At 35.6% G+C, this 24830-nt stretch overlaps 1 protein-coding gene across 1 annotated transcript; it reads left to right on the forward strand.

Moving 5' to 3' along the window:
- Positions 1-8503: 8503 nt before the first annotated feature.
- Positions 8504-24081, forward strand: LOC149540383 (WRKY transcription factor SUSIBA2-like). Its single transcript, XM_089801477.1, has 6 exons — positions 8504-9067; positions 12426-12623; positions 13234-13828; positions 13946-14102; positions 14243-14401; positions 23026-24081. The coding sequence occupies exons 1-6, from the start codon at positions 8654-8656 to the stop codon at positions 23714-23716; spliced, it is 2214 nt and encodes a 737-aa protein (XP_089657603.1). The 5' UTR covers positions 8504-8653; the 3' UTR covers positions 23717-24081.
- Positions 24082-24830: the final 749 nt, after the last annotated feature.

A 24830-nucleotide genomic window follows, 5' to 3' on the forward strand; every position in this document is an offset into this window, starting at 1 on the left:
CTCTCTAACCATTGTAGCAATGATCTAAATCTCTCAATAGAGTTGGCTTAATAGCTATTTGTAAATCATCTAACAAGGTGGCAGTTCTATTGAATTGTCTTAAGACCTCTAACAAGGCCACTCCTAACAAGGTGATTAAATCCTTTAACAAGGTCACACCTAATAGTGTGTTTTGTAACCTTTAACAAGGTTGGCTCCTAATAGGGCTCACTTTAGAAGAATGAAAATAGTAACTAGTTACAATTGGTGGCTTTTCCAAATGGGGTTTCTACGTTAAATCCTAGTGTCAAATGTGTTTATGCTATTTTCTTTTATGCATTTGCAACTAAGTTAAAGTAATAATAATCATAGATAACATTTAAAGATTTACATACTCAATACTTACCAAGTTACAACATTTTATGTGTGTTTGTCGAGCATCAGCAATATTCAATTCTCAGACTTTATTTTGTACTAACATCTAAGGGATCTGGGATTTATTTTAATAGTAACTAATTCACCCCTCCCCTCTCAAATACTCCTCTTATATTTCCAACAATTGGTATTAGAGCTTTTGGTGCTTGCAAAGAAGGTTTCAAGGACCTAAGCTAAAGATTAGGACATCTTACAAAAGACAGATTCCCAAGCTAAACAAAGACAATTTTGCAGCATGGCAAGGACTTATAAGGTTACATTTGGCTACTATTAGTGATTCAGGGTGCAAATATCTTAATGCTGAATACAAGACTCCCACTGAAACATTATCAGTTGAAGATATTGTTGAAAACAAGAATCATAACATCATGATGATTGATATTGCTTATGCTCTTAGTTATGTTGAATTTGATGAAGTTAAAGATTGCAAAACAGCTCATGAGATATGGACCAAACTAAATGACATATATGGAGAAGATGACAATGTAAGAAGAGCTAAGGATGAAAGTCTTAGAGGCCATTTTGATTAGATGAAAACGAGAAAAGATGAGAACATTGAAAAATATGTGGAAAGAATCAAAGCAAATGTAAGTGCAATCAAAGTATATGGAGGAGACATTGAAGAGAAAATAGTTGTAAGCAAGGTACTTAGAACTCTTCTTCCTATTTATTCAATTAGAGTGTCTACTATTCAAGAGATGAGATGTGATCCAAATAATAAAATATCTTTGGATGCTCTAGTTGGAAGATTAATAGCTTTTGAGTTAGATAATTTTGATAACTATGTTCCTAGTTCAAAGGTTATTGAGTCTACTTTTAAAGCTAAACTCTCACTCAAAGAAAAGGGTAAGAAATCAAATTCTAGTCAACCAAGAAGTGAAGAAGAAGAAACAAAATAAATTTCATATAGTGATCTTGAAGTTGTTGAAGCCCTACTTGCAAGGAAGTATTCCAAAGGTAGAGGAAAGTACAAAGGTAAAGTTCCTCTGATATGTTTTTCTTGTGAAAATGTTGGTCACATTGTTGCAAGGTGTCTAAATAGAGAAAACAAAGATGAAAAGAAAAGTAATAAGTACAAAGGCAAGAAAGATTCCAAGAACTACAAGGACAAAGGTAAGAAATCTAGTTTTATAGCTAAAGATTCTAACAACAATGAAGATGAAATGGTATCTATTGTTGTAAAAGATGAATCTAATGATGCATGAGATAAGATGACACTTATCTCTCATGTTAGCAAAAAATATTTATGGATTATTAATAGTGGTTGTTCACATCATATAACTGGAGAGAAAACAAAACTTGAGCACATGAATATTATGATGGAGGTAGTGTGAAATTTGGAAACAATGAACCTTGTAACATAAAAGGAAAAGGAGGTATTTCATTGACTAAAGAACTTGTTTGTGACAATGCTTATTAGGTTGAAGGACTAAAGCATAATCTACTGAGTGTGGCACAGTTGAATAAAATTGGATTCAAGGTAGAATTCATGAATGGACATGCCAAAGTACTAGATGGAAAAGGAAATCTAGTTGGATCTGGCAAGCAAACAAAAGGTAATCTATTTTATCTTGACTTCAGTGAATGTTCATGTTTTATTGCTCAAGTAGAAGAAAGTTGATTATGGTACAAAATACTATGTCATGTAAACTTTGATAATCTGGTCAAGATAAGCAAACATAGAAGAGTAATAGGTATTCCTAGTTTGAAGAAACTTGATATAGGTTTATGCAAGAATTGCCAAATTGGTAAGATGGGAAAGACTAGTTTCATAAGTAAAAACTATTAGTTAGAAGAAGTCTTAGAAATTGTTCATACAAACTTATGTGGACTTATTGGAATAAAGAGTTATACTGGAGAAATATTTTTCATTCTTTTTGTTGATGACTATAATGTATCTAAAAGAAAAATTAGAATCTTTTCAAAAGTTCAAATGGTATCTGGCAAGAGTAGAAAAAGAAACTAGAAAGAGATTGAAATGTTTAAAATCAAACAGAGGTGGTGAATTCATCTCCAATGAATTCAATAATATCTGCATTGAAAGAGGAATTAAAAGACAAGTGTTAGCCCTTGGTACATCACAACATAATGGTATAGCTAAAAGAAGAAATAGATCCATCATGCATTGTGCAAGAACATTGATGATAGAAAAGAATGTTGCTATCAAATACTAGAAGGAAGCTATTAGCATTGTAGTTTATACCTTGAGCATAATATAGTTGAAGAAAGATTCAAACAAAACTCCTTATCAACTATGGTATCGCTACAAACCTAATGTAAGTTATTTGAAAGTATTTGGCAACAAATGTTATATCTTGAAAGAATCTAGAAAAGACAAATTTGATGTAAAAGGTGATGAAGGCATATTTCTAGGATACTCCTGCAAAAGTAAAGCATACAAATGTTTGATTTGTCTACTCATAAAATCATAGAAAGTGCAAATGTGAGAATTGACGAGTTTGTGGAAAAGAGTGAAGAAGAAAGCAACAAGGAGCCAAAAGATTACAAAAGATTTGTTTACTATGAACTTGATATCTTGCCAAACCTATCTAAAAGAAAGGAGGCTTCATCTCTTGAGTCTCCAAAATCTCCAATAGTTACCAATTTGTAGATAGTGCAACCCGAGTCATAGTTTGACGACCCGAGTCAAAGTTAGAGGCTACTGAGCTAGTTCAAACTGAGTCTAATGGACTTCAGTCATAGACAGTGGGACTCAAGCTTGACACTGAAGTTCACGATGAAAACAGTGGAACTCATTCAAAACCCAAAGAGCCTGTGTTAGCAAGATATGTCAGAAGGCATCATGCACCTGATCATATCATTGGAGACAAATCTGATGGAACAATGACAAGAAGTAAATTAAAAGGTACATGTTTACTTGCTGAATTTGAACCTAGAAATGTTAAAGATGCTCTAAAAAATGAAAGTTGGGTTGAAGCAATGAATACAGAGATAGAACATATAGAAAAGAACAAAACTTGGACTCTCGTTCCTAGACCTAAGGATAAAAATGTAATTGGCACAAAGTGGGTGTTTAGAAATAAGCTGAATGAAGATGGAAAAGTTCCCAGAAACAAGGCAAGACTAGTATGTAAAGGTTATTCTCAAGAAGAAGATATTGATTATGGTGAGATGTTTGCTCCTATTGCAAGATTATAAGGTGTTAGAACTTTACTAGCATATGTAGCACACAAAGGAATTATAGTATATCAAATAGACGTTAAATCTACATTCTTGAATGGAATTTTTGACGAGGAAGTCTACATTGAACAACCAAAAGGTTTTTTAGATCCTAGCAAAAGAGACATGGTTTACAAGTTACACAAAGCATTATATGGTCTCAAGCAAGCTCCCAGAGCTTGGTATGAAATACTTCATAATTACTTGATACAGATTGGCTTTCAAAGAACAAATGATAATAGTAGTTTATATATCAAAGCAGGACCAGACAAGAAGATTGTGTTGGCAGAAATATTTGTTGATGATTGTGATATTGCTATCAAGATTTAACTGTGTGATTTTTTTAGTCAAACGCATTGACACATGAGTCAATGAGTTTGACTCAAAAAATCACAGAGTTAAATCTTGATAGCAATATCACAATTTGACTTGCTGTGGAAATTATCTCCTACTTATCATTTGTTGATGATACTTTATTCACAGGAAATGATGACTTGTGCAAAGCATTTTCAGAAGAAATGAGTAAAGAATTTGAGATGTCCATGTTTGGTGAGATAAAATTCTTTGTTGGGTTGTAGATACAATAGAACACAAATGGTATCTACATCACTCAATCTAAGTATATCAAGGAGATACTAAAGAAGTTTGGAATGGAAGATTCAAAACCAGTTGAAACCCCTATATCTACTAGACATAAGCTTTCCAAGAATGATGATTCCAAAGAAGTAGATTAGACCACATACAGATCAATGATTGGAAAATTGCAGTATGTAGTACATACAAGGCATGATATTGCATTAGTAGTTGGTATGGTGGCAAGATTCTCAGCAAATCCTAGAGAAAATCACATGATGACAATCAAGAGAATCATGCGATATCTGAAAGGTACTGAAGACTATGACTTGTGGTACAAACTTGGAGGCAATTTGGACTTGAAAGTGTTTACTAATGCTAATTGGACAGGAAGTCTTGATGACAGAAAAACACTAGTGGTGGAGCATTCTTTCTTTGTAAAAGACTAGTGTCTTGGACAAGCAAGAAACAGAATTGCATCTCTCAATCCATAGTAGAGGCAAAATATCTGGGAGTAGCAGTTAATTGTTCTAACATTGTTTGGTTCAAACAACTGTTAGAAGGAATGAAGATAGAGATCAAGGATCCAATAGTCATATATTGTGATAACACTAGTGCAATCAATATATCAAAAAATCTAGTAATGCATACCAAAACAAAGCACATTGCTATAAAATATCACTTCCTAAGAGAATTGGTGTAGGATAAAGAAGTTAGATTAGAATATGTAAATACAAAAGGACAGATTGCAGAAATATTCACTAAGCCATTACCTAAGGATGCATTTCTATATGTAAGAGGTAAGCTAGGGGTCATTCCCCTATCTAAAGCTCATTAAATAAAGTTTAGTGATGCCTCAACCAGAGAAAAATTGAAGATCAATCAGTTGGTGTAGAATTGACAAGGGCATATTGCAAATGAATTAGTACTTAAGGTACATTGATATTTACAGAGTTGTTGTCTTTGGAATGTGTTGTCAAGGAGGGAGAAGTTTATTGTCATATCTCATAGAAATTTTTGTCATTCCAAAGAGGGAGAAGTTTGTTGTAAGAGGGAGAAGTTTGCTATCATAGAAACTTTACGAAGAAACATTTGTAAGGAAGAATGAACTTGGCAGAAGTTGTTGTAGACAAAGGGAGGAATTGAAGAAAGGAAGAGCTCACACTAACAAAGGAAGTTCTCATGAATAAAACTAAGGATATGTTCCTTACTTTATTCTTGTTCCAAAATTTCATTGTGTTATGACATGTTGTGTTGTCATCAATGCCAAAGAGGGAGATTGTTAGATATGATTGATTAATTGTGTATTGTCTTTGATGTTACACAAAATCAGTTAGTGCATGCCAAGTTCACTTAGGCAATGAAGATAGTTTTTTGTGTCTACCGAGCATTCCTGTGTTTGCCTAGTTTAGAAGGCAATGTCTACCAAGTTCACTCAGGCGTCGAAGGAAAGTCTGTAGAAGATGAATGTTAACTGAGCTCACTCGATTAATGTAGGAAAATTTGGATGGAACTAGTGTTAACCAAGCTCACTTGGTTGCCAAGGGATCTTTGCGAGTTTGTAGTGTCAATCGAGCTTCTGTTAGTTAACACAAGAAATCATTTATGAGTTAGTGTCTACCGAGCTGGGTTAGCTAACAAAGGATTTTCTTGTTTTGGCATATTAAGCTTAATTGATTTATCTATTGGTTTTAGCTGACTAAGATGATGAATAAATAAATTATTCTAAGTTGTATATGAGCCAACTTTACAATATGAAAGATATAAGGTCAAACTGTTGATTCAATGTAAGTGAGAAGTTATGAATGTATTGAAGATTTAATGATGAAGCGAGGAAGCAAATTTGAAGGATAAGTAGAATATCCTTGTGGAGCAAAAAAGATATATTCGATCAGGAAGGATCAAGTACAAGCCAGAATAGAGATCTGTAAACAACAATTCAGTTGTATCTAAATTAGGTCATCTCATTGTTATTCTCTAACCATTGTAGCAGTGATCTAAATCTCTTAACAGAGTTGGCTTGACAACTATTTATAAATCCTCTAACAAGGTGGCAGTTCTATTGAATTGTCTTAAGACCTCTAACAAGGCCACTCCTAGCAAGGTGATTAAATCCTTTAATAAGGTCACACCTAACAATGTGTTTTGTAACCTTTAACAATGTTGGCTCTTAATAGGTCTCACTTCAGAAGAGTGAAAACAATAACTAGTTGCAATTGGTGGTTTTTCCCAAATTGGGTTTCCACGTTAAATCTTAGTGTCAAATGTGTTCATGCTATTTTATTTTATGTGTTTGAAACTAAGTTAAAGTAATGGTAATCACAGATAACATTTAAAGATTTGCATAATCAGTACTTACCGAGTTAAAACATTTTATGTGTGTTTGCCAAACATCACCAGTATTTAGTTCTTAGACTTTATTTTGTACTGACATCTAAGGGATATGGGATTTATTTTAGTAGTAACTAATTCACCCCTCCCCTCTCAGTTACTCTTCTTATATTTCCAACATGCATGATCCCAAAATCCACGCACGTTCATTCCTCCATGCAAAGTTGGCCACATATTAACACTTAGCCAAATAAAAGAGATTGTCACACTTGGTTTTGATAAACCCCAAGTCATCCCAGTTTGAGATCTCCTAGCTTATATTAGCCTCAAAACTCCTTCCCAAGATACCATGTCTCATCACTTAGTCAAGCCAGATTGCCAAACTATCTAATTGATCTCCAAAATACATCACCAAAATAATGCCAAAGCCCGGCCCTATTACACTAGGGAATATATGATGATGAAAATTGCATTCCACTCCCCTTTCCCTTATGTTTTAGGCCCAATATAATTGTAATGCTTTTTAATGTGATTACAAGTTTAGGAGTGGCTCATTCATAAACAAAATTTTCTCTTTAAATAACCATATCTTGGTCTGGCCACCACTCATCATCAAAGATTGGTCTAGCCTAGACCCAATATTCAGTACCTTAGATTTATTATGTATACAAAATTGACCCATCATATTCATAGTCACATATTTAAACTGTAAACTTTAAAATATTAAATTCAAATTTAGACCTTATTCCATTTTTCAAAGTCCTGTTAGCCAAACTAGTGCATTCATGTTGGTTTGTATGATACACTTTTTTTTTAAAGACACTCACTTGTTTATTTGAAAATATCTAAGACCACATATAAGTCATTGAAGAGTAATTGACTTGTATCACCCGAGCATCACATCAATTTACACCATCTTAGGTTTTATTGCACATTTCTTTACTATCCCAAAACCCTTATTCCAAAATTGTTAACTTTGTATGCTTAGGGGTATGATTGAGGATAACATAAGCCTTGCAATTCAATAAAATCAAATGTTTTAGTAAACACTACTAGACCTCATCAAGATTCGAATATTAGAAGCTCAAGGTGAGTGAATACCAAATAGTTAAATTTATTCCCTAAGGTGTGTTCACATACATATTCAAGTTCAAATTTATAGGTGTGATGTTCTTGTCCACATGAATAGATGTAAACTAGAGTATCACAATCAATTTGTACATCCTACATTACATTTTTAAATTGAATTCTAAACGTTTCAACATTATGAGCTAAGCAAGCTTAACCTTGAAAGAAACTCCATGTTTAGGCACACATGAGTTGAAGAAAGACTAAGATGGATGACCTCTTAAGAAGACCCAATGCTTCATCTTTGTGAGCATCACCTAATTGCAATGAGTGCTAAGTGCTCTGCTAATAATAATAAAAATTGAATTTTTGTAAACAACTATTCATGAAATATAGATAGTTTCTCTAAAAAACTACACAATTTATATTCTGATTACAATATTACAATTTCAAGATTATAGAAAATTAATTCTTGATATCTTTAACATAATATAATGATCTTTAAAAAAAATAATCAAATCACATTATAATTTATTTAACTTCTACCATAAATTCAATTATGTCTAATCCCATGTTGTTATGACTTAACTAGTTAACCTAAGATATTTGTGAAAATGATGTATATATATCTAGAAATGAGTTTGAGTTTATCCATAACTAAACTTAAAATAACCTCCCAACAAATAGCCCCACAATCGCCAAATGTTAGAAGAGAGTTGTCCTCTCCAAACTTCAAGGTTCTTAACTTCCCATCCACCAAGGTTGATTGCATAGGTATCTATAAAATACCCAAAAAGCACAGGCCATCAAAAAGGATTGGAAGCACTGAAATTATCACCAAAAGGCCAACATTTATCCAAATATAATTGTTTTTTAACATTTTCCCAAAGGGACAAATTTGCTTGTTAAAAGTCGTCGGCCTAACATTGCGTCGACCTCGGATCGAATTACAGAGAGGCTGTCTCTCTGCTGTGCTGTGCTGTTTGCAGTTGTGCTGCCCATAATATACTCACTTCCCTCGGAAATTCTCGTCACAACCCAACAAGAAGACAACAAACAATAGAACAACTCAGCTCAACTCAACTCAATGGGGGACGACCAAAATGGTATGCATAAACCAGCTTTGGGACGTGATGATCCGGAAAACCAGCACACGAAACCGCTAGGGGAAGAAAATTCTAATCTTTCGATGCAAGGAAGCGCTGCCAATTGTCTTTCTGTCTACCCATTTGAAGAAAATGGCGATAGGACAGGATCTGGTACAACGATGCCCAGTGGTTTTAATGGCAGGAAAATTGGGGGTAGTTTCGCCGAGAGGCTAGCTGCCAGGACAGGTGGGGATAATCTTAGGCTGAATACTAATAGCAATACCAATACCGCTCGGTTTAAGGCACTGCCGCCTTCAAGCTTGCCGATACCGCGGTCCCCTTGCCTCACAATACCGCCTGGTCTGAGTCCGACCACTTTGTTGGACTCTCCTGTTCTTCTCTCTAACTCCCTGGTACGTTCATTACGGGTTTCCTCAATTTTCTATTTCTGAAGCGAAAAAAAAACATTCTATGCTTTTTTTCTTTGTTTTGGATAAATTTGGGGTTTTGACTGTTTTTTTGTTTGTTTTTGTTATCCTAATCTGTTGGAAACTGGCTTGCTGGCCATGTTGGAATTGTTTGGGTTTGATCACCCGAAGTTGCTTTTTTCGAATCTTCCAAGTTAACGAGTGAAATGCATGCTTAGTTGTGTTAGACAATGTCCTGGTCCACCGGGAAATAAACTTCTGCTATTTGTACTTGCCACGGCTAAGGGGTTGTCGTCACGGGGGTTCACTGGGAATTGGTTTCCCCATTGGGCTGCACTGCTAGTTGCATGGGGTGTTCCCTAAATAATTTAGGATGTCTAATTGGACTGGAATCCGGAGCTTCGTTGTAAAATCTATAATTTTTTTTCATTTGCTTAAATCCCATTTGACATTTGAACATGTCATTTTACCTGTAGGAATAAAGGATTATTTTGAAGAGGGTACTTGAAAACCTGTTATAGTAATATGGGTTTGCAGAAAAGGTCTGTAACTCGTTAAGGGAAGCTTCGTTTATGTTTTTAATCTCCATGGGTTGAAATATGAAATAAAATTATTCCAGTTACATTTCCCAGAGTGAGCTGTATATGGCACCACAAAAGGTGAACTGCATATGCTACCAATTTAAGGGCTGAAGTTTAATAAAGAGTCTCTTTCTTCTTAAGCATAGATCTCCATCTACTGACTCCGATTAGAAATCTCCCAGTATTTCGTATTCCTGTCTCTTGCAATAGCTCAAACACGAAGTTACTTAATTTGCATCTCTTCAGTTAGCTTAATCGTACTGTTACTTTATTCTTGCTTCTTCGGAGAGCTTAAACATGGAGTCCGTGTATTCTTGTCTCTTCAAAGAGTTCAAGCACGGAGTTCCTTATTCAGGCTATAACTATGTTCTCCATCCATTGATTTCAAGTAAGGAAAACCATTGGTGGAAAATCGACAGGGAAAACTGGCTATGAAGATAGTAAACCTTGAGCTGGTGAAGCCCACGGATCAGAGTGTCAAAAGACTGCAACACAGGAAACACATCAGCCACCTCGATCTTACTCTGGCTGAAGTGTGCCAACCTGTTTGGTTTTCATGCACTGACGCTGGTATCCAGATTACAGGACTGGGTACCTATTGAATGGTTGATTACGATTGCTCATAGTGGGATGATGAATAGTTCAATGGATATAATTCAAAGGCTACCATGGCTTTTGCATGACCACTTGAAAAAGTCTCATGGGATGTGGTAATCTAATGCCATAACTGGATTATAGTGCTTGAAGTGGCTTGACATTGAATGTTCAATATCAAATATGCATCTACTATCGGTTGAAGGCTTAGTTGCAAACTTCCATGAGATATGTTACAAAGGTGAGTAACTTTGTAAGAATTGCTAATCTGATCCTATTTTGGCTCATGAATCTGGCAACCTTAACTGCTGAGTTTATAGAAGATCCTGGGCATGAATTTTAGTAACTTAGTATCAACATTGCTATATCTGAGCTGTTTGCATATTGAGTGATCATTGTTGGGTGCAGACTTAGCAAGGGATGAGTGATTTTTTCCTGGGATATTTTATAACTTGGGATGCTCATTTTATGAAATACAGTCTCTAACTCTTCGTCAATGGGGTGCCAAGCTTTGAAGTGCCAATTCTTCATTCGTAAGATAGAAAATTGTGCAAGAGCGCTGAGCTGAGCTGCCATCAATTTCTCTGTGGCAAGATTTATTTTTTGCTGTTTATGGCCTTTGATGGTTTCTATGTTGCATCATCCTAATAAGCTTTGCTGGCTTTGTGTTTTGATGTTAAGATTATACCTCTTTCGTTTGTCCATCTTAAACTTCGTCTAGCTATTTTGCAAAGGCCTTACAGGTTCATGTTTAGCATCATGAGACCTTAGTCTTTGCCAATAAGGCAGCAGGATTTCATGTGCAGGAGACGTAAGATTTCTGTCCCATGGGTCACTTGCCTCATTTAAAGTTGAGCTGCAATTTAGAGACTAGGGAATCTCTTGCATTTGTGGACTGTTCACTCCATGTATATGTGTTGGTGTTGGGATATTATATTTTCACATTAAATAGTCTGATGGCTTGTTGGATTTGTGCATCATATTGATCTCTTTTCTCTCTTATGGATATTGTTAATGAATCTTAGTCTGTTGCTCAGCTTAAAGTCAGAAGGAAAAACCCAGTACTTCATGGGCACATGTCCCCAGCCTGGTATCCTCATTGCTGTCCCTGAAACATTTTGGGTTGTTGGAGATGCCTCAAAAACTTTGATTTTGATACAGACCTACCTGTTGCAGTGGCTGTGACTTGAGCTCCAATTTCTATACAAACCTACCCGTTGCATCTACTGATTAGGGACAACCATATAGTTTCTATTTTTTTGTCACTTTATAGTTGAAACTCTTAGCCTTTGGCCGTTTTGTTATAATTCTTATATAATATGTAGCACATTGGCAAAGAAAGCATTTGAATTTTGTTAATATGTTTGTCAATTCTGATGTGAAATCTCAATTCAAGTCTAATGTTATGTATTTTAAGCTTCTACAGTGACTGATATGAATATATGAAATCTGTCTATATTTTTTAAAATCTCCCTATTAGTAATTTTTAATGGCTGTTTTCTGTCATCCCCTAAAAAATGGCCCAAGAGTACTCCTATACTAGAAACACGTTCTACTCTGTTCCCTGCCATCTCTGTTCCCAAAGCTTGGGGGAGCATGGGGAAAACATACGATCTCATTCTCTGCACTGCAGGAACTAATTAACTTTTAGCCTTTCTTTGTGTTGAAATGGAATTTGACTCATGAGTAAGATACAAAATGTTTTCAAAATGTTTTATCACCACCTGGGCTATCTAGTAGAATGAGTTTCCTGTTTCCTTTGTAACTAAATTGTAACCAAAGAAAGAGGGCAAATAAGATTGAAGAGATATAGTTATCCTTAATTTAAGTTTCTCTTGTTATTCTTGTTGAAACTCAAAAAGATTGGATCTAGTCCACTGGCAAGCCCATATTAGTCTAATAATAAAGTCGCAAGTCCTGTTTTTATAGAATCACATTATAGAATTGAAGTTTTGTGATACAGACATGAGGAGATTCCCTGATAATACTTAACAATCTTTTCAGTTATTTGCTTTGAAATTATTATGGTGATAGATCTAATCCAGATATCGCACAAGGGCACTTTTTTTTTCCTTACAATCATAGCTCAAGGAAAGAATTTTAGTGGTAATATTTCATCTGATGAACATTAAAAATCTGACGAAGTTGTGGATTGTGTATATGAACAGGCCGAGCCATCACCTACAACTGGCACTTTTTCATTACCTCCTTTTTTCTTTGAGAGTGTTAGTGCTTGTGATTCACCAACATTTATATCAGACATTTCTAAGAGCAATGGGATTGAAGATGGGAAGTCTTCCAGCTTTGTATTTAAACAATTTTCAAAATCTGGGAGCAGTTCAAGCCCGTCACCTCTTGGGGGCTTGGTAATTTCAATATTTCTTTACTTATTTTTCATTCAGCATGTATATTTGCTTGTTAATCTTTATTTTCTGCTGGTCTTAAGGTACAGGTTTTAGTTATTGGGTGCATTGGTATTGACAATGGGGCTTCAATTGTTTGTTTAATTAATGTAGATGGGCATGTGAGAACTTGCAACTTTCTGCATCAAAATCATCTTTTTATTAACAAGTGTTACATTTCAACAAGTAGAGGAAAGTTGGAAACATGTTTTGCCTTAATAGTTGTCTTTTGTGCAAGAAATGAGGATTTTTTATTTCATGCTAATATTGTTGCTCATGATTTGTTTTACTTTTAAAGTTTTAAGGACTTTTCAATAAATTAGAAGATGGCAGACTCATCTGTTGGATTTCAGCCATTTTGTTGGACAGAATTAGTTTATGGATGGTTTTTCCTTCCTCTATGATGATGTATGATATGGAGAAGTTCTGAAGTAGTTTATGCACATAGAAACTGGAATTTAGGGTTTAGAAACAAATCTTATGTTTTGGATGAATGTCTTATAGTGATATTTTTGATGGGGGAGGGAATGCAAAAAGTTAAAAGCACTAACAGTGGGGTTTTATTTCTTTGAAGGCTACTTTTGGTTCTAGTTATGAGCCAGCTCAAAATCAATATCAATCTCAGTCTCAATCACAATCTCAAACTCAATCGTGGTCCACAAGTGCATCTGCTATTGAAAAAGAGTTTGCTTTGAATTGTCCACCTGAACTTCCAGCGACTACCGCTACTGGAAATGGTCCATTGTATGCTGTTCCTTTGCGAGCCATTCCTTCTCATGTTACCACAGCACAGTCTACTTTTCAAGAACAGCAAATGCAGAGCTCCAATATGCAAGCACATGCTGCAGAAGTTGATCAAAATGTGTCAGTTCCTTTGGCAGTGGCAGAGAAACCATCGGAAGATGGATACAATTGGCGGAAATATGGGCAAAAGCATGTGAAAGGCAGTGAATACCCTCGGAGTTATTATAAGTGCACTCACCCAAATTGTCAAATGAGAAAGAAGTTGGAACGCTCTCATGATGGACAAATAACAGAGATTATCTATAAGGGTATCCATGATCACCCTAAACCTCAGCCCAGCCGTAGATCGGCATTAGGTGCTGCTCATGTAAGCCAGGATGAAGAAGAGATAAATGAAGGCTTCAGAAGTATCGTGAAAATTGAAGGTACACTTAGTTATTATTCTATATTGACATGTAGGGATGCAATATATGTTAATATTCTACGTTGGAAGGAAATTTATTAAGCTCCCTTATCTACTTTTGTCCCTTTTTAACTGTCAGATCCATCATCAACGATGCAAGGACAAACCTCCAATCATCCAGAGTCAACGGGCACCCCAGAATTTTCATCAATTTCAGCTAGTGATGATGATGGGGAGGGTGGCGGTAAATCATTGGGGGAGGATGGTGATGAAGATGAGTCTGATTCTAAGCGCAGGTGGGTTATCAACTTATCATTGAAAACTATCTTATTTTGAAACATTTATTGGTCATAGAATTTTAGCTGATATACATATATATGATATAAGAAGTGATTGGTAATGGGTATTTTATGCATGGCTTTTGAAAAAAATACAGGAAGAAAGAAAATAATTCAGTAGATGTCATCACATCCAATAGAACCATACGTGAGCCACGTGTTGTTGTACAAACAACTAGCGAGATTGATATCCTCGATGATGGATATCGATGGCGTAAATATGGACAAAAAGTGGTGAAGGGTAATCCTAATCCAAGGTATGCCCTCTTGGCTTTGCCAAAACATATTTGATTCAGACAGAGTCTGTTAAGCACCAGATCATTCATGGATTTTTTTCATGCATGTAAAGCTATAAATATTATTAGTAGATATAAGAATTTTCTAAACAATTTTACCATGCCTTGATGATTGCAAGTCTCAAATAAGTCACTAGGAACATTCAAATGATGTGTTAGAATATTCTCTTGTATTTTTTTAAAGATTCAATTTGCTGTTTTAAGAGTCTTTTTAACATCTAAATATTAATGTGCCTCTATTTCTTACTAAAGCATTAAATGAATATACAGTCACTGAATTTTGTGGCAACTTCGAATAGATAAGAAATGGAATACTCAATATTTGCTGGACATTTCCATAACTCAAGATAATTACGTTTGTGCCATGTTGAGAAGTTTTAATGCTCATCTAGTGACAGTAAGCTAAGCTGAATGAAACTCTATTCAAGAAGCAAATTTGTTGTTTCCAGCTTCTGGGATGGATGTACAAGTAGTAGTACAAGCGGCAACTCTGTTTTTTCCATCAAACAACTTATCCATAAATTTGACAACCTTTTCTTATGATTAGAGAGTATTGATCCATTCCAGTTTGCTTATTAACCTAAGAAGCATCTGCTAGCTGCACATATAAGGTGATTGTAGATTAGGTTCAAAATGGATAAAATACATTCCCGCAGAAGAGGGCAGGGTGAGACTGTCTTACAAAGTTGTGAATATTGCAATGTCCGTGATGCCTTAAGTTCAGAATTTTTTCCATCTTATATGCTACTTACAGAGACGTGACAAGCCCTCTTATATATGGTCATAGAAAACTTCAGAGGCTGCAATAGAATTATGTTGCTTTCAAGCAATTTTGAATCACTTTAGTTTGATTGTACATGATGAATTGTTTATTTGTTTTGATTGGCGAAAGGATTTTTTACATTAATTTATAGGGCAAAACTTTCAAGCAAGAATACACTTTTCATATTTCCAAAGAGGCCTGTTGTCTATAGGGTTGCAGATTAGATTGGTAGACTGCTTGTATAAAACTCACTCTTCAGTTACTAGAATGGTAATTCCATTTAAGTCCAAAACATTTATAGCAGGCTGAGGGAGAATAAATATACTTGAGGATAAAGTACGTTGCTAATATAGACTTACCTTCCATTACTATAAGCTGCCGTGACAAAAACAAATTTGGTAAAAAGGCCAGTCATCAGAGTTATCTTAGACTTGCAACTTATCCATAAATTTGACAACGTTTTCTTATGATTAGAGAGTATTGATCCTTTCCAGTTTGCTTATTAACCTAAGAAGCATCTGCTAGCTGCACACAGTAAGGGGATTGTAGATTCGGTTGAAAATGGATAAAATACATTCCTGCAGAAGAGGGCATATTGAGACTGTCTTACAAAGTTGTGAATATTGCAATGTCCTTGATGCCGAAAGCTCAGAATTTTTTCCATCTTATATGCTACTTACAGAGACTTGACAAGACCTCTTAAATATATGGTCATAGAAAACTTCAGAGGCTGCAATAGAATTATGTTGCTTTCAAGCAATTTTGACTCACTTTAGTTTGACTGTACATGATGAATTGTTTATTTGTTTTGATCGGCGAAAGGATTTTTTACATTAATTTGTAGGGTAAAACTTTCAAGCAAGAATACACTTTTCATATTTGCAAAGAGGGCCTGCTGTCTACAGTTGGCAGATTTGATTGGTAGAAGGCTTGTATAAAACTCACTCTTCAGTTACTAGAATGGTAATTTCATTTAAGTCCAAAACATTTATAGCAGACTGAGGGAGAGTAAAAGAGGATAAATTATGTTGCTAATATAGACTTACCTTCCATTACTATAAGCTGCCGTGACAAAAACAAATTTGGTAAAAAGGCCAGTCATCAGAGTTATCTTAGACTACTGGTTAATTGTTATGTTACTAATTTGTTCTGATTGGCTCTCTGATTTGGGTTTGGTTTGTACCTGGTCAATGTATGTGGCCTGGTTTGCTGTGGATGTGCTCAGAGCTTTGCATTTTTCACCTGGGTTCATCAGAGTATGTTCTGTCCATGCCTAGTCTGCGCAATGCAAAACACATGCTCCTCTTTAATTTATTTTCACTAATTTTTCATTTTCTGCATACATTCAACCCCCCATGATTATTTGCGTAAAGGGAAAAAAAAATGAAACATTTCCACTCCTCACTGCTCTGGGGGACTTTGGCAAGTAGCGCCATTACAGTAAAGATGCCAAGAAGTCTGTTAAAAAGGTCCTTGATCCCTGAAGTTTCTCTTTCTTCCACTTCTTTTTCTCACGATGGCTGATTTTACCTAAAATGATGTGTTTCAGAGCTGTTGTAATTGTCTTTGGTTCTGCTGCTTTTAATTTCATATTCTGTACCTTTTTAAAAGTTTTGAAGGACTGTCCTTACTGGTAAGCCTTGGGATACTATCCTATGCATTTTTTTAAAAGCAATGATTGTTTGCCTTGCATTTTGAAAAACAATACATACTTTACTTCATGGGTTTTCTTGATAGTTTTTATGTTCTTGGGAGGTTTCACATAAAGGGAGTTGCTATTTTTAATATTGAGGTTAGTCTGACCTTATAAATTTTTAAGGGTTGTTTAGTTTATTAAATGTTTTATGGGGTTTTCCCCTTTCAAGGTTGGAATATGTATGAAGTTATGATTTTTACATATTTTTTTGTATGGATGTACCCATGACATATCCAATCTCAATTGCTTTTGGCTATACCCAAGTACCTGAACCCTGCACTGAATCCCAATCCAAACTGCCAACTTGGTTGATTGTCCCCTAAAGCAGGAGCTATGCAGTGTTTTCTGAAGAACCAAACTTCTCTGCATTACTATCATGGAAATTTGTCAGAATATATAAAAAGATTTAATGGAAAACTATTAGCTGTCATGTACCATGAGAATGATATTTTGATCTCAAGCAGGAGGACCTTTGGGGTGATTTCCATAGTTTCATTAGGACTTGTCTTCATCATCTTTGAGAGCTTGTAGCCGAGGATGGAGAAGAGCAGATCTTTTTTCCCAATCAGGAAGTTGAGTTTAAACTTTATATGGGAGGTTGCTTATGTGATTTTAAGTTTCACAATGAAATGAATTCTAAGTTGCTGGTTCGGGTACGGGTACGAGAAACTGGTATATGTGTACAGGCAAACGTTTTTTGGGTTTTGGGTGTGCGGGAGTGTATTATATATAAAATTTTTATTTTGAAGAAATATACAGAATCGTAAAACAAAATCATTTGATAATATGATACTTCATCATTGATCAATGCTTAATGCTAAAGACAAATATTAAATGTCAATAGATTGTTCAGAATCTCAGTATTAATTCATATCATATATGTCGCGGTTTACAATTCAAATGAAAATCATTACTATTACTAATTTGGCAATCAAAAATAGCAATTGTCTTCTATCTTTAATACAGTTCATCAATCATCAAAAGGATTATTAAACAAAAGGATAATCTAGTTGCGTTTTCAGCTGCTGCAAGTTCAAGATCGTTTGAACTCCAGAAACAATTCCCATTGGAAAAAATCACCTGCCCTACAAAATGCCTAAATGGAGGCAAAATGAGTTGAGAGCAAAAAATAAACAAGATGATATGTTTTTAGGTTAAATGGCCTCATTAAGGGCCATTTTAGGTTTTGACAAAAAAAGAGCAAAGAAAACCCATTTTATTGTGTTTTAAGTGCTTTTTTGTATGACGCCACGTAGATGCATTGCGGATGTGCTTGGGTGCACCCAGATGTGCTCCCAGCACTCTTGATTTGTGGGTTGCACACCCACAGTGCACACCGATGCGTGTGCAGGGTACGGTTCCTAGCCTAGAATGAATTGCCTGAGAAGATACTTAATACTGTACATAAAGAAAAAGGGGTAAGGGGGTAGCAATCATTTATGGATGGATAAACCACTTCCCTTTTCAGTAATTGCCCAATAGGCTCAAGACATGACTCAAGTCCTAAAATGGGGACAATGATCCTTCTCTAAAATATGTGATTGATGAAACGAGATTGATAAAATATAGCAATTTAAATGACTAACTAGGAAAGGTACTGGAAAACTGGTAAAAATAGACTGTAACAGATAGATAGTGAGCTGAAATTTATGGAAACAAAAATGAAAACCAAAAGACAGATTTGACCTGTTACTGAAATTCGAGCTCAAAATGAAGGGACATGATGACAATGGCGACACCTGGTGTTTTTGTCTGATTTTCTCACATATCATCCAACTGCTTCTGATCTGCCCAAATCCAGTCCGACAGCTCCGTAACCTGTTCTTGCACACAAAAAATGGGGAAAAGGTTGTCTAAAGGGTTTTCCCTTGGCCAAACATGTGGAAAGGAATCAACCTTGAAAATGAAATGAAATTACATGAAGGAAAGTATGTAAAAGGTAAATGATTGATTCACCTCGCACAAACCCTAATGGATGGATGTCGAAATTGCTAATACTATGAAGATGCTTGAATGTTACTTGAAATCCAAAGAGTTGACCTTGGAATGTGATCTAGAACCATGGATGCCTTCACAAATGCATAGATCTATGAATGCCACTCCTAAATTGTGAATGTAGATTAGCTTAATAACCATTTGCAAAGGAGAGAGAATGTTGGTGGAAGGATAGATCTTCTTGCTTGATTGAGAATTCCTCTCCTTGGCCATCTTGGGAGAGAAATTTGCATCAAATGGAGAAGATTGCCTTTGACTTGAATGATCTTGAAGAATTGGAGATTTAGAGATATTGATCTTGGATGCTTGCCTTCAAATCTTGAATCCAATTGTGAAATTTCTTGAATAGCTTGGTTGCCAAAGTTGTAGACGATGAATGAATATCAAAATGAGGAGATAGGGTTTTTTTTTATACTCCATCATTTCGGAATTCAAATTTGATCCAGACGGACCACAAAAGAAAATTCCCCAATAAAACCCCCACATCAGGCCCTGGGTAAATCTGGGCCCCAGAACCCAGGGACATGTCATATGAGAAATGGGCCCAAATTTTAATGGGGTGCTGGGGAGAGTGAAAAGTGTGGAAAAAGAGGAATCAGCTCGCCAAGATCAAGCATATGGGATATTCGGATCTGGAAATCACCAAAATGGATTTGATAGTTCCTAATAAAGCATCCGATCATGGGTGCCAACTTTTTAGGACAGTACAGATTCAAAGAATTTTCCACCCCACTTCATATTCTATTTCATTCATTCAAAGCACTTTTCTTCCAGTTCAGCAATTCTAACCTTTTTGCTGAGGTTCTTTCATCATTCTTTTCTTGCATTGAGTCTTCTCCAACTTAAGCTTTGTGCTCCTAGTTTGTCGGCTCTTTCAACATTTGTTTTTGCAAGGCTCTTCCAACATTTGTTTCCTGTGCTCCCAGGTATTCTTCATCTGCATTCTAACACTTCCGTTTTGAAATGGTTACAACTTCATGCTAGATTTCTAAATTTGAGCCATAACTCAGAAATAGTCCATCCAGATAAACTATTCAGGCATTGCTAAATGCAACAGACGAGATTGGGCATGCAAAGAACTTTTGCGAATGAACTTTTATCCAGGACCATAATAAATAAGGTTATCAGTGCCACCCTTGCCACCTTTAACTTGACAAAGTAATGGAGTCATGAGTACTATTATGTGAGCCTTGCTCCCTGGTCACAGTCTAGCTCCATACTAATGAAGCCATGAATACTGGTTAGGCTTCTCCCTCTTCTTCCACTGAGTCTTCTTTAGCTTTGAGAGTTTAAAATAAATTAGTCTAGCTCCACACTAATGAAACTATGAATACTGTTTAGGCTTCTTTCTCTTCTTTCGCTAAGTCTTCTTTACCTTTGAGAGTTTAAAATCAACTCCATGCGTGTCTGAGAAATCTATTTAAATTTCAATAGAAATCCTGAAAATTATATAGGCCAAGCTAATTTATCTTGCTTCCTCTTTTTGACTTTCGAAATTCTACTCCTGGAACTCATACTTAATTAATGGCATTTATGATGACCATAGAACCTCTTTCCTTCTCAAAGAGACAATAAATATGCTCTGTGGCTAATTAGTCGTTTGATGAGATCTTCAATTTCTACCATTAGTGGTGGGATCCAGATCAAGAATCTTTGAAAATCCTGACTTTCGACTTAGTGTCAGATGATCCCACCTCCTCTTCATGAACAAGTATTCTCACATCACCCTTTTAAAATATAAATCACGCTCCAAGGCTAATTTAGTTGCTGGATGAGATTATCAATTTCTACCGTTATTGGTGGATCAAAGATCCAGATTCTAGATCTTTGAATATCCCAACTTTCTCCTGAGGGTGTTGGATGATCCCACCTGCTCTTCTTGAATATTATTCCTCATGACACCCTTCTAAAATATAAATCATGAACCACCATTTAGGAAGTCTTTAATTCATGCATCCGTCTGGGATTCAAATGCTAACCATAATATCATGGAACCAAATGTAAAATTCAACATCCATCCTCTGTTTTCTTCTTCTTCTTCCTCTTCTAATGTACCCAATGCCGACATCCATTGAAGTCCTGTTCTCTTTCTTTTGCTTATGTGCTCAATGTTCAACATGCATACACAATGCTGTTCTTTTGCACATGTGCCTATGTTATAAAATGGCTCTGATATTCTCCTAATCTGGGGGCACATGCAGAACAGGAACAAAATCTGTACGTATGGTAGGATTCTCTTAGAGAATGTTTGGTGATTCAGTTGGTTTAGATTCATATTTTAAAGCTATTGTAATCTGTCTTATTAAATCATTTAATTTGGATTTGTGCTTTGGATGCTTACTGGATGCATTTAGTTTCACTCCAGTCTCTACTTATAATAACTACATTCTTCCATGACCTTACTGCATAATGCATGGATTGTGTAGGAATTGTCCTGGGCCAATATATCTGGTTTTTGACTGACCCGTGGTCTGAATTAAGTACCATTATTTTGGAATGAATTTCGCACAGCTTTGCGTGTCAAGCTGGGCAGTCTCTTACATGGCTTTTCAAATTTTTGATCATAGTTTAGGAATGTTGATTTTATTTTAGATATGAAGTAATAGAATTTTGTGGCTATTGCCTTATGATTCTGCCCTTTTGCTCATTCCCTTCTGGCGCTCATGATTTTGATGCTTTTTTAATTAGAGATTGCTAGTATCTGCAGTTGGAAGATATCTGCAGGAGCATTTTGTTCCTCAATAATACCTCTTGTGTGTGATGTGTTGGGTCTCTGTGACAATCCTATATTAACAATAATAATAGAAGTTGTAAGTAAATGAGAGCTTAGGAATCATTCCATGCCACCAAAAGCTTTTTTAATCTGGAAGCAAGCACTGCAGTGCAAGTCCCGTCGCCCAGGTCGTTTTGTGACCTACTCTTGTTTGCTACTGATATTGCTTATGGAACCTATTGTGCTTGGTGGGTTCTTGTCTTGTGGTTGTTATCATTGTGATGCTTTCTTGAGTACAAGATGCTATTGTGATTATGTGATGCTTCTATGGAGGATATGTACTTTATTTTGTCATCCTTTCTTGTGATTTGTGGGTAGACTTAATAATTCCCCATTGAGTATACTTGTGAACAAAAGGCGATTAGGTCAGCATTCCATGCTACAAGGATTTTGCCAATTGGAAAACAAGATTTTTGGTCCAAGTCCCTATAATTTGATGTTCAATGTTCTCTTTTCAGTTACAAAAATGACTTAGATGTGCTTCTCAGGTTTCATGGATCCCCTTTCCATGTGCTAGATTTCATTTAGCTAACAAGCCTACTTGCCTGAGAGGATTTTCATCGGACTTATCATGGTGACCAGCAAATGGTCCATGCCAGAATGACCTATGTTGGGAAGGTGTTTCAGAGTGTTTCCAGGGCGCCTGGGTTGTCTGCGTGTAGTCTGAGCTTTGAGCTGTTGGTAATCTTGGGTATAATCTTTTTTGATAGGATTTGTTCCATTTTAATACTTGCACTCTCCTGAACAAACTTAATATCTTCCTTTCTATTTTCTACAATTTTGTTTTCAGTTCTTTGGCATTAACTATTATTGAATTTTTATTTCCTTTTGCACTTTCTTTTTCTAAGTTGGGTTTTGAGTTTCTATACAATCACCTGAAAAATAAGATTGAGGGAGTTAGGATACAAATTTCTTGACTTTATGATGACAAAATAATAACTCTTTGAGTTGACTGACAACTGAGACCACATTTGTCGCTCATGCAAAGATCTGGGGTTGAACTAAGTTAATAATACTTGAGATTTATTTTTAGCTGAGGATTCTCGGTTGTCTTCAAAATTTAATATTTATTTCTAATTTTGTTATTTGCTAGTTCAGCAATTTTAGAAACATTTTGATTCAGTTTTTGGTTTTCTGCAGATGTGTATATTTGTATTATTGATGAACTTATCTTTAATTTTTTATTTAACAATTGGAAATGTTTTTCAGAAGACTCAGATGACAGTGGATCTGTGTTTAACATTGTACTGCATCTAAAATTTGAATATGCAGAGTAGTTTTATTGTTGTAAATGTTCTAGAACTTGCTTTACAATATCTTTGCTACAATTCTTACTGGTGGAATATTTTGGGCTTCAGGAGCTATTATAAATGTACAAATGCAGGATGTCCTGTCAGGAAACATGTTGAAAGAGCCTCACATGATCCAAAGGCAGTAATCACAACATACGAGGGAAAACATAACCATGACGTACCAGCTGCCCGGAATAGCAGCCATAGCAGCCATGAGAATGCTGGAACTGGAAATGCTCAACCTTCTGCGGCAAGGCAGAGTAATTTTGCAGTCCCTGGTAATGGTATTGCAAGGCCTGTTACACATGTTCAAGATACATTGTCACAGTTTGAAAGGCATCCAGAACAGTCATACTTGTTTGAAAGAGTTGCAGATGGAAATCTTAAACCACAAGATAGGAGTGCTGGCATTCTTGACCTAGGAGTGGGAGGAAGCATGGGTTTTGCGAAATTTGGCTTTGATAATAGCCATAGACAGAGTGAGAAATTGCAAGCAACCCAAATATCTCCTTCAATTTCAACTCATATGCATAGTTCTATGGGTCTTGGAATGGCTAGCACTGGCCTTAATAGTGGAAGGTCTTCAGTCCCTTTCCAGTCTTTTTTTGCGCAATCTAAAGAAAAAGATATGGAGCTTCTAAGGGCCAAGGAAGAAGCACCAGAGCATTTTAATTTTGAAGATACCGTGCCTGCCAATCATGCATCAAATTCATCTGTTTATCATCAAAATGTGGGAAGATTAGTTATGGGCCCTTGAATGTATAGTCATTTATTCAATTTCAGTGAGGTTGTGGAAAGGTATTATTTTCCTGGACTTAAAATGGAGATGGCCATGTAAACTCTTGAAAGTGTGGGACAACAAAGAGCAAATAAGGGGTGCAAGATAAATGCCATGGGATTCTTATGGCCTTGAAACTTGACAACGCAAATTTCTATTGGTGGGTAGCTGGTGGCCAGTGCGCTTTGTAGTGGGGTGATGTCTTGCAGAAATGCTGTTGAAGTTTTGTAAATTATCTCTTACAGTAGTGCCATTTTGTTATTCAAATTACAGGTTCACTTGATTCAGGCATTTGTTTATATTTACATGTATCATGTTTCAATGTATACTTTTATTCAACACTAGCCATTTTGTTTCCTATTTTTTCTGACTGTACAGATGGCACTCACATATTTTCTAAAATCATGTTTAGCTGGTTATTTAGAAAAAACAGAATTGTTCTGCAATCATTTTAGTAGATTATACTATGTCCTGAACATGGACTACACTGTAAACCTCTTATATTGGGATCCATGAATCTATATAAAAACTTCTCCAGATAAAATATGAAAAAAGTTAAATAATTGTTCGTTATCTTTAAAATTTCTTTATGATATGTTTGTTTTGTCCTGTCCTTTGGGTTAATGCAATCATTTTATGTCCTGTCCTTTGGGTTAATGCAATCATTAGGTATTAAAATGATACAATAACATCCTTCCGCAGTTCTGTAGCATACCAAATGTGGATAGCTGTTTTCAGTAATCATGTAAATTGATACTACAAAGATAGTAGCATTCAATTTAGTTTCTGTAGTTGGCTATGAAACAAAAATCGTAGGACTGCAGTCTGGTGTCATTAATATCTATATCTTCGCAAACCAGATTTGGAGAGCTCAATCATAATGCTCTTATAAAGTGGTGAAATAGTGAATGTTAATTGTTTGACTTTATTGATAAGGACAACGAAGAGTGTCTTTTAGCACTTGAAAGAGTTGAGACGAGTTGCCAACTGTACTCTATTCTTCGATGTAGAATTTTGTGTCTACGGTGGAGGACTTAACCAAAAATGTCAAAATAAACATGATAATGTATCGATAAGATTGGTAAATACCTGC

This window comes from Cupressus sempervirens, chromosome 9 (assembly GCF_028749045.1).
Source record: "Cupressus sempervirens isolate cs-2001-9-10 chromosome 9, ASM2874904v1, whole genome shotgun sequence".
In the NCBI taxonomy this organism is placed as follows: domain Eukaryota; kingdom Viridiplantae; phylum Streptophyta; class Pinopsida; order Cupressales; family Cupressaceae; genus Cupressus; species Cupressus sempervirens.

Excerpts from the sequence above, each read along its gene's own strand:
- LOC149540383 (XM_089801477.1), top strand. The coding sequence starts at position 8,654 with ATGGGGGACGACCAAAATGGTATGCATAAACCAGCTTTGGGACGTGAT. Across the intron at positions 9,068-12,425 it reads TTCTTCTCTCTAACTCCCTG|GCCGAGCCATCACCTACAAC; the intron begins GTACGTTCATTA and ends GTATATGAACAG. Across the intron at positions 12,624-13,233 it reads CGTCACCTCTTGGGGGCTTG|GCTACTTTTGGTTCTAGTTA; the intron begins GTAATTTCAATA and ends ATTTCTTTGAAG.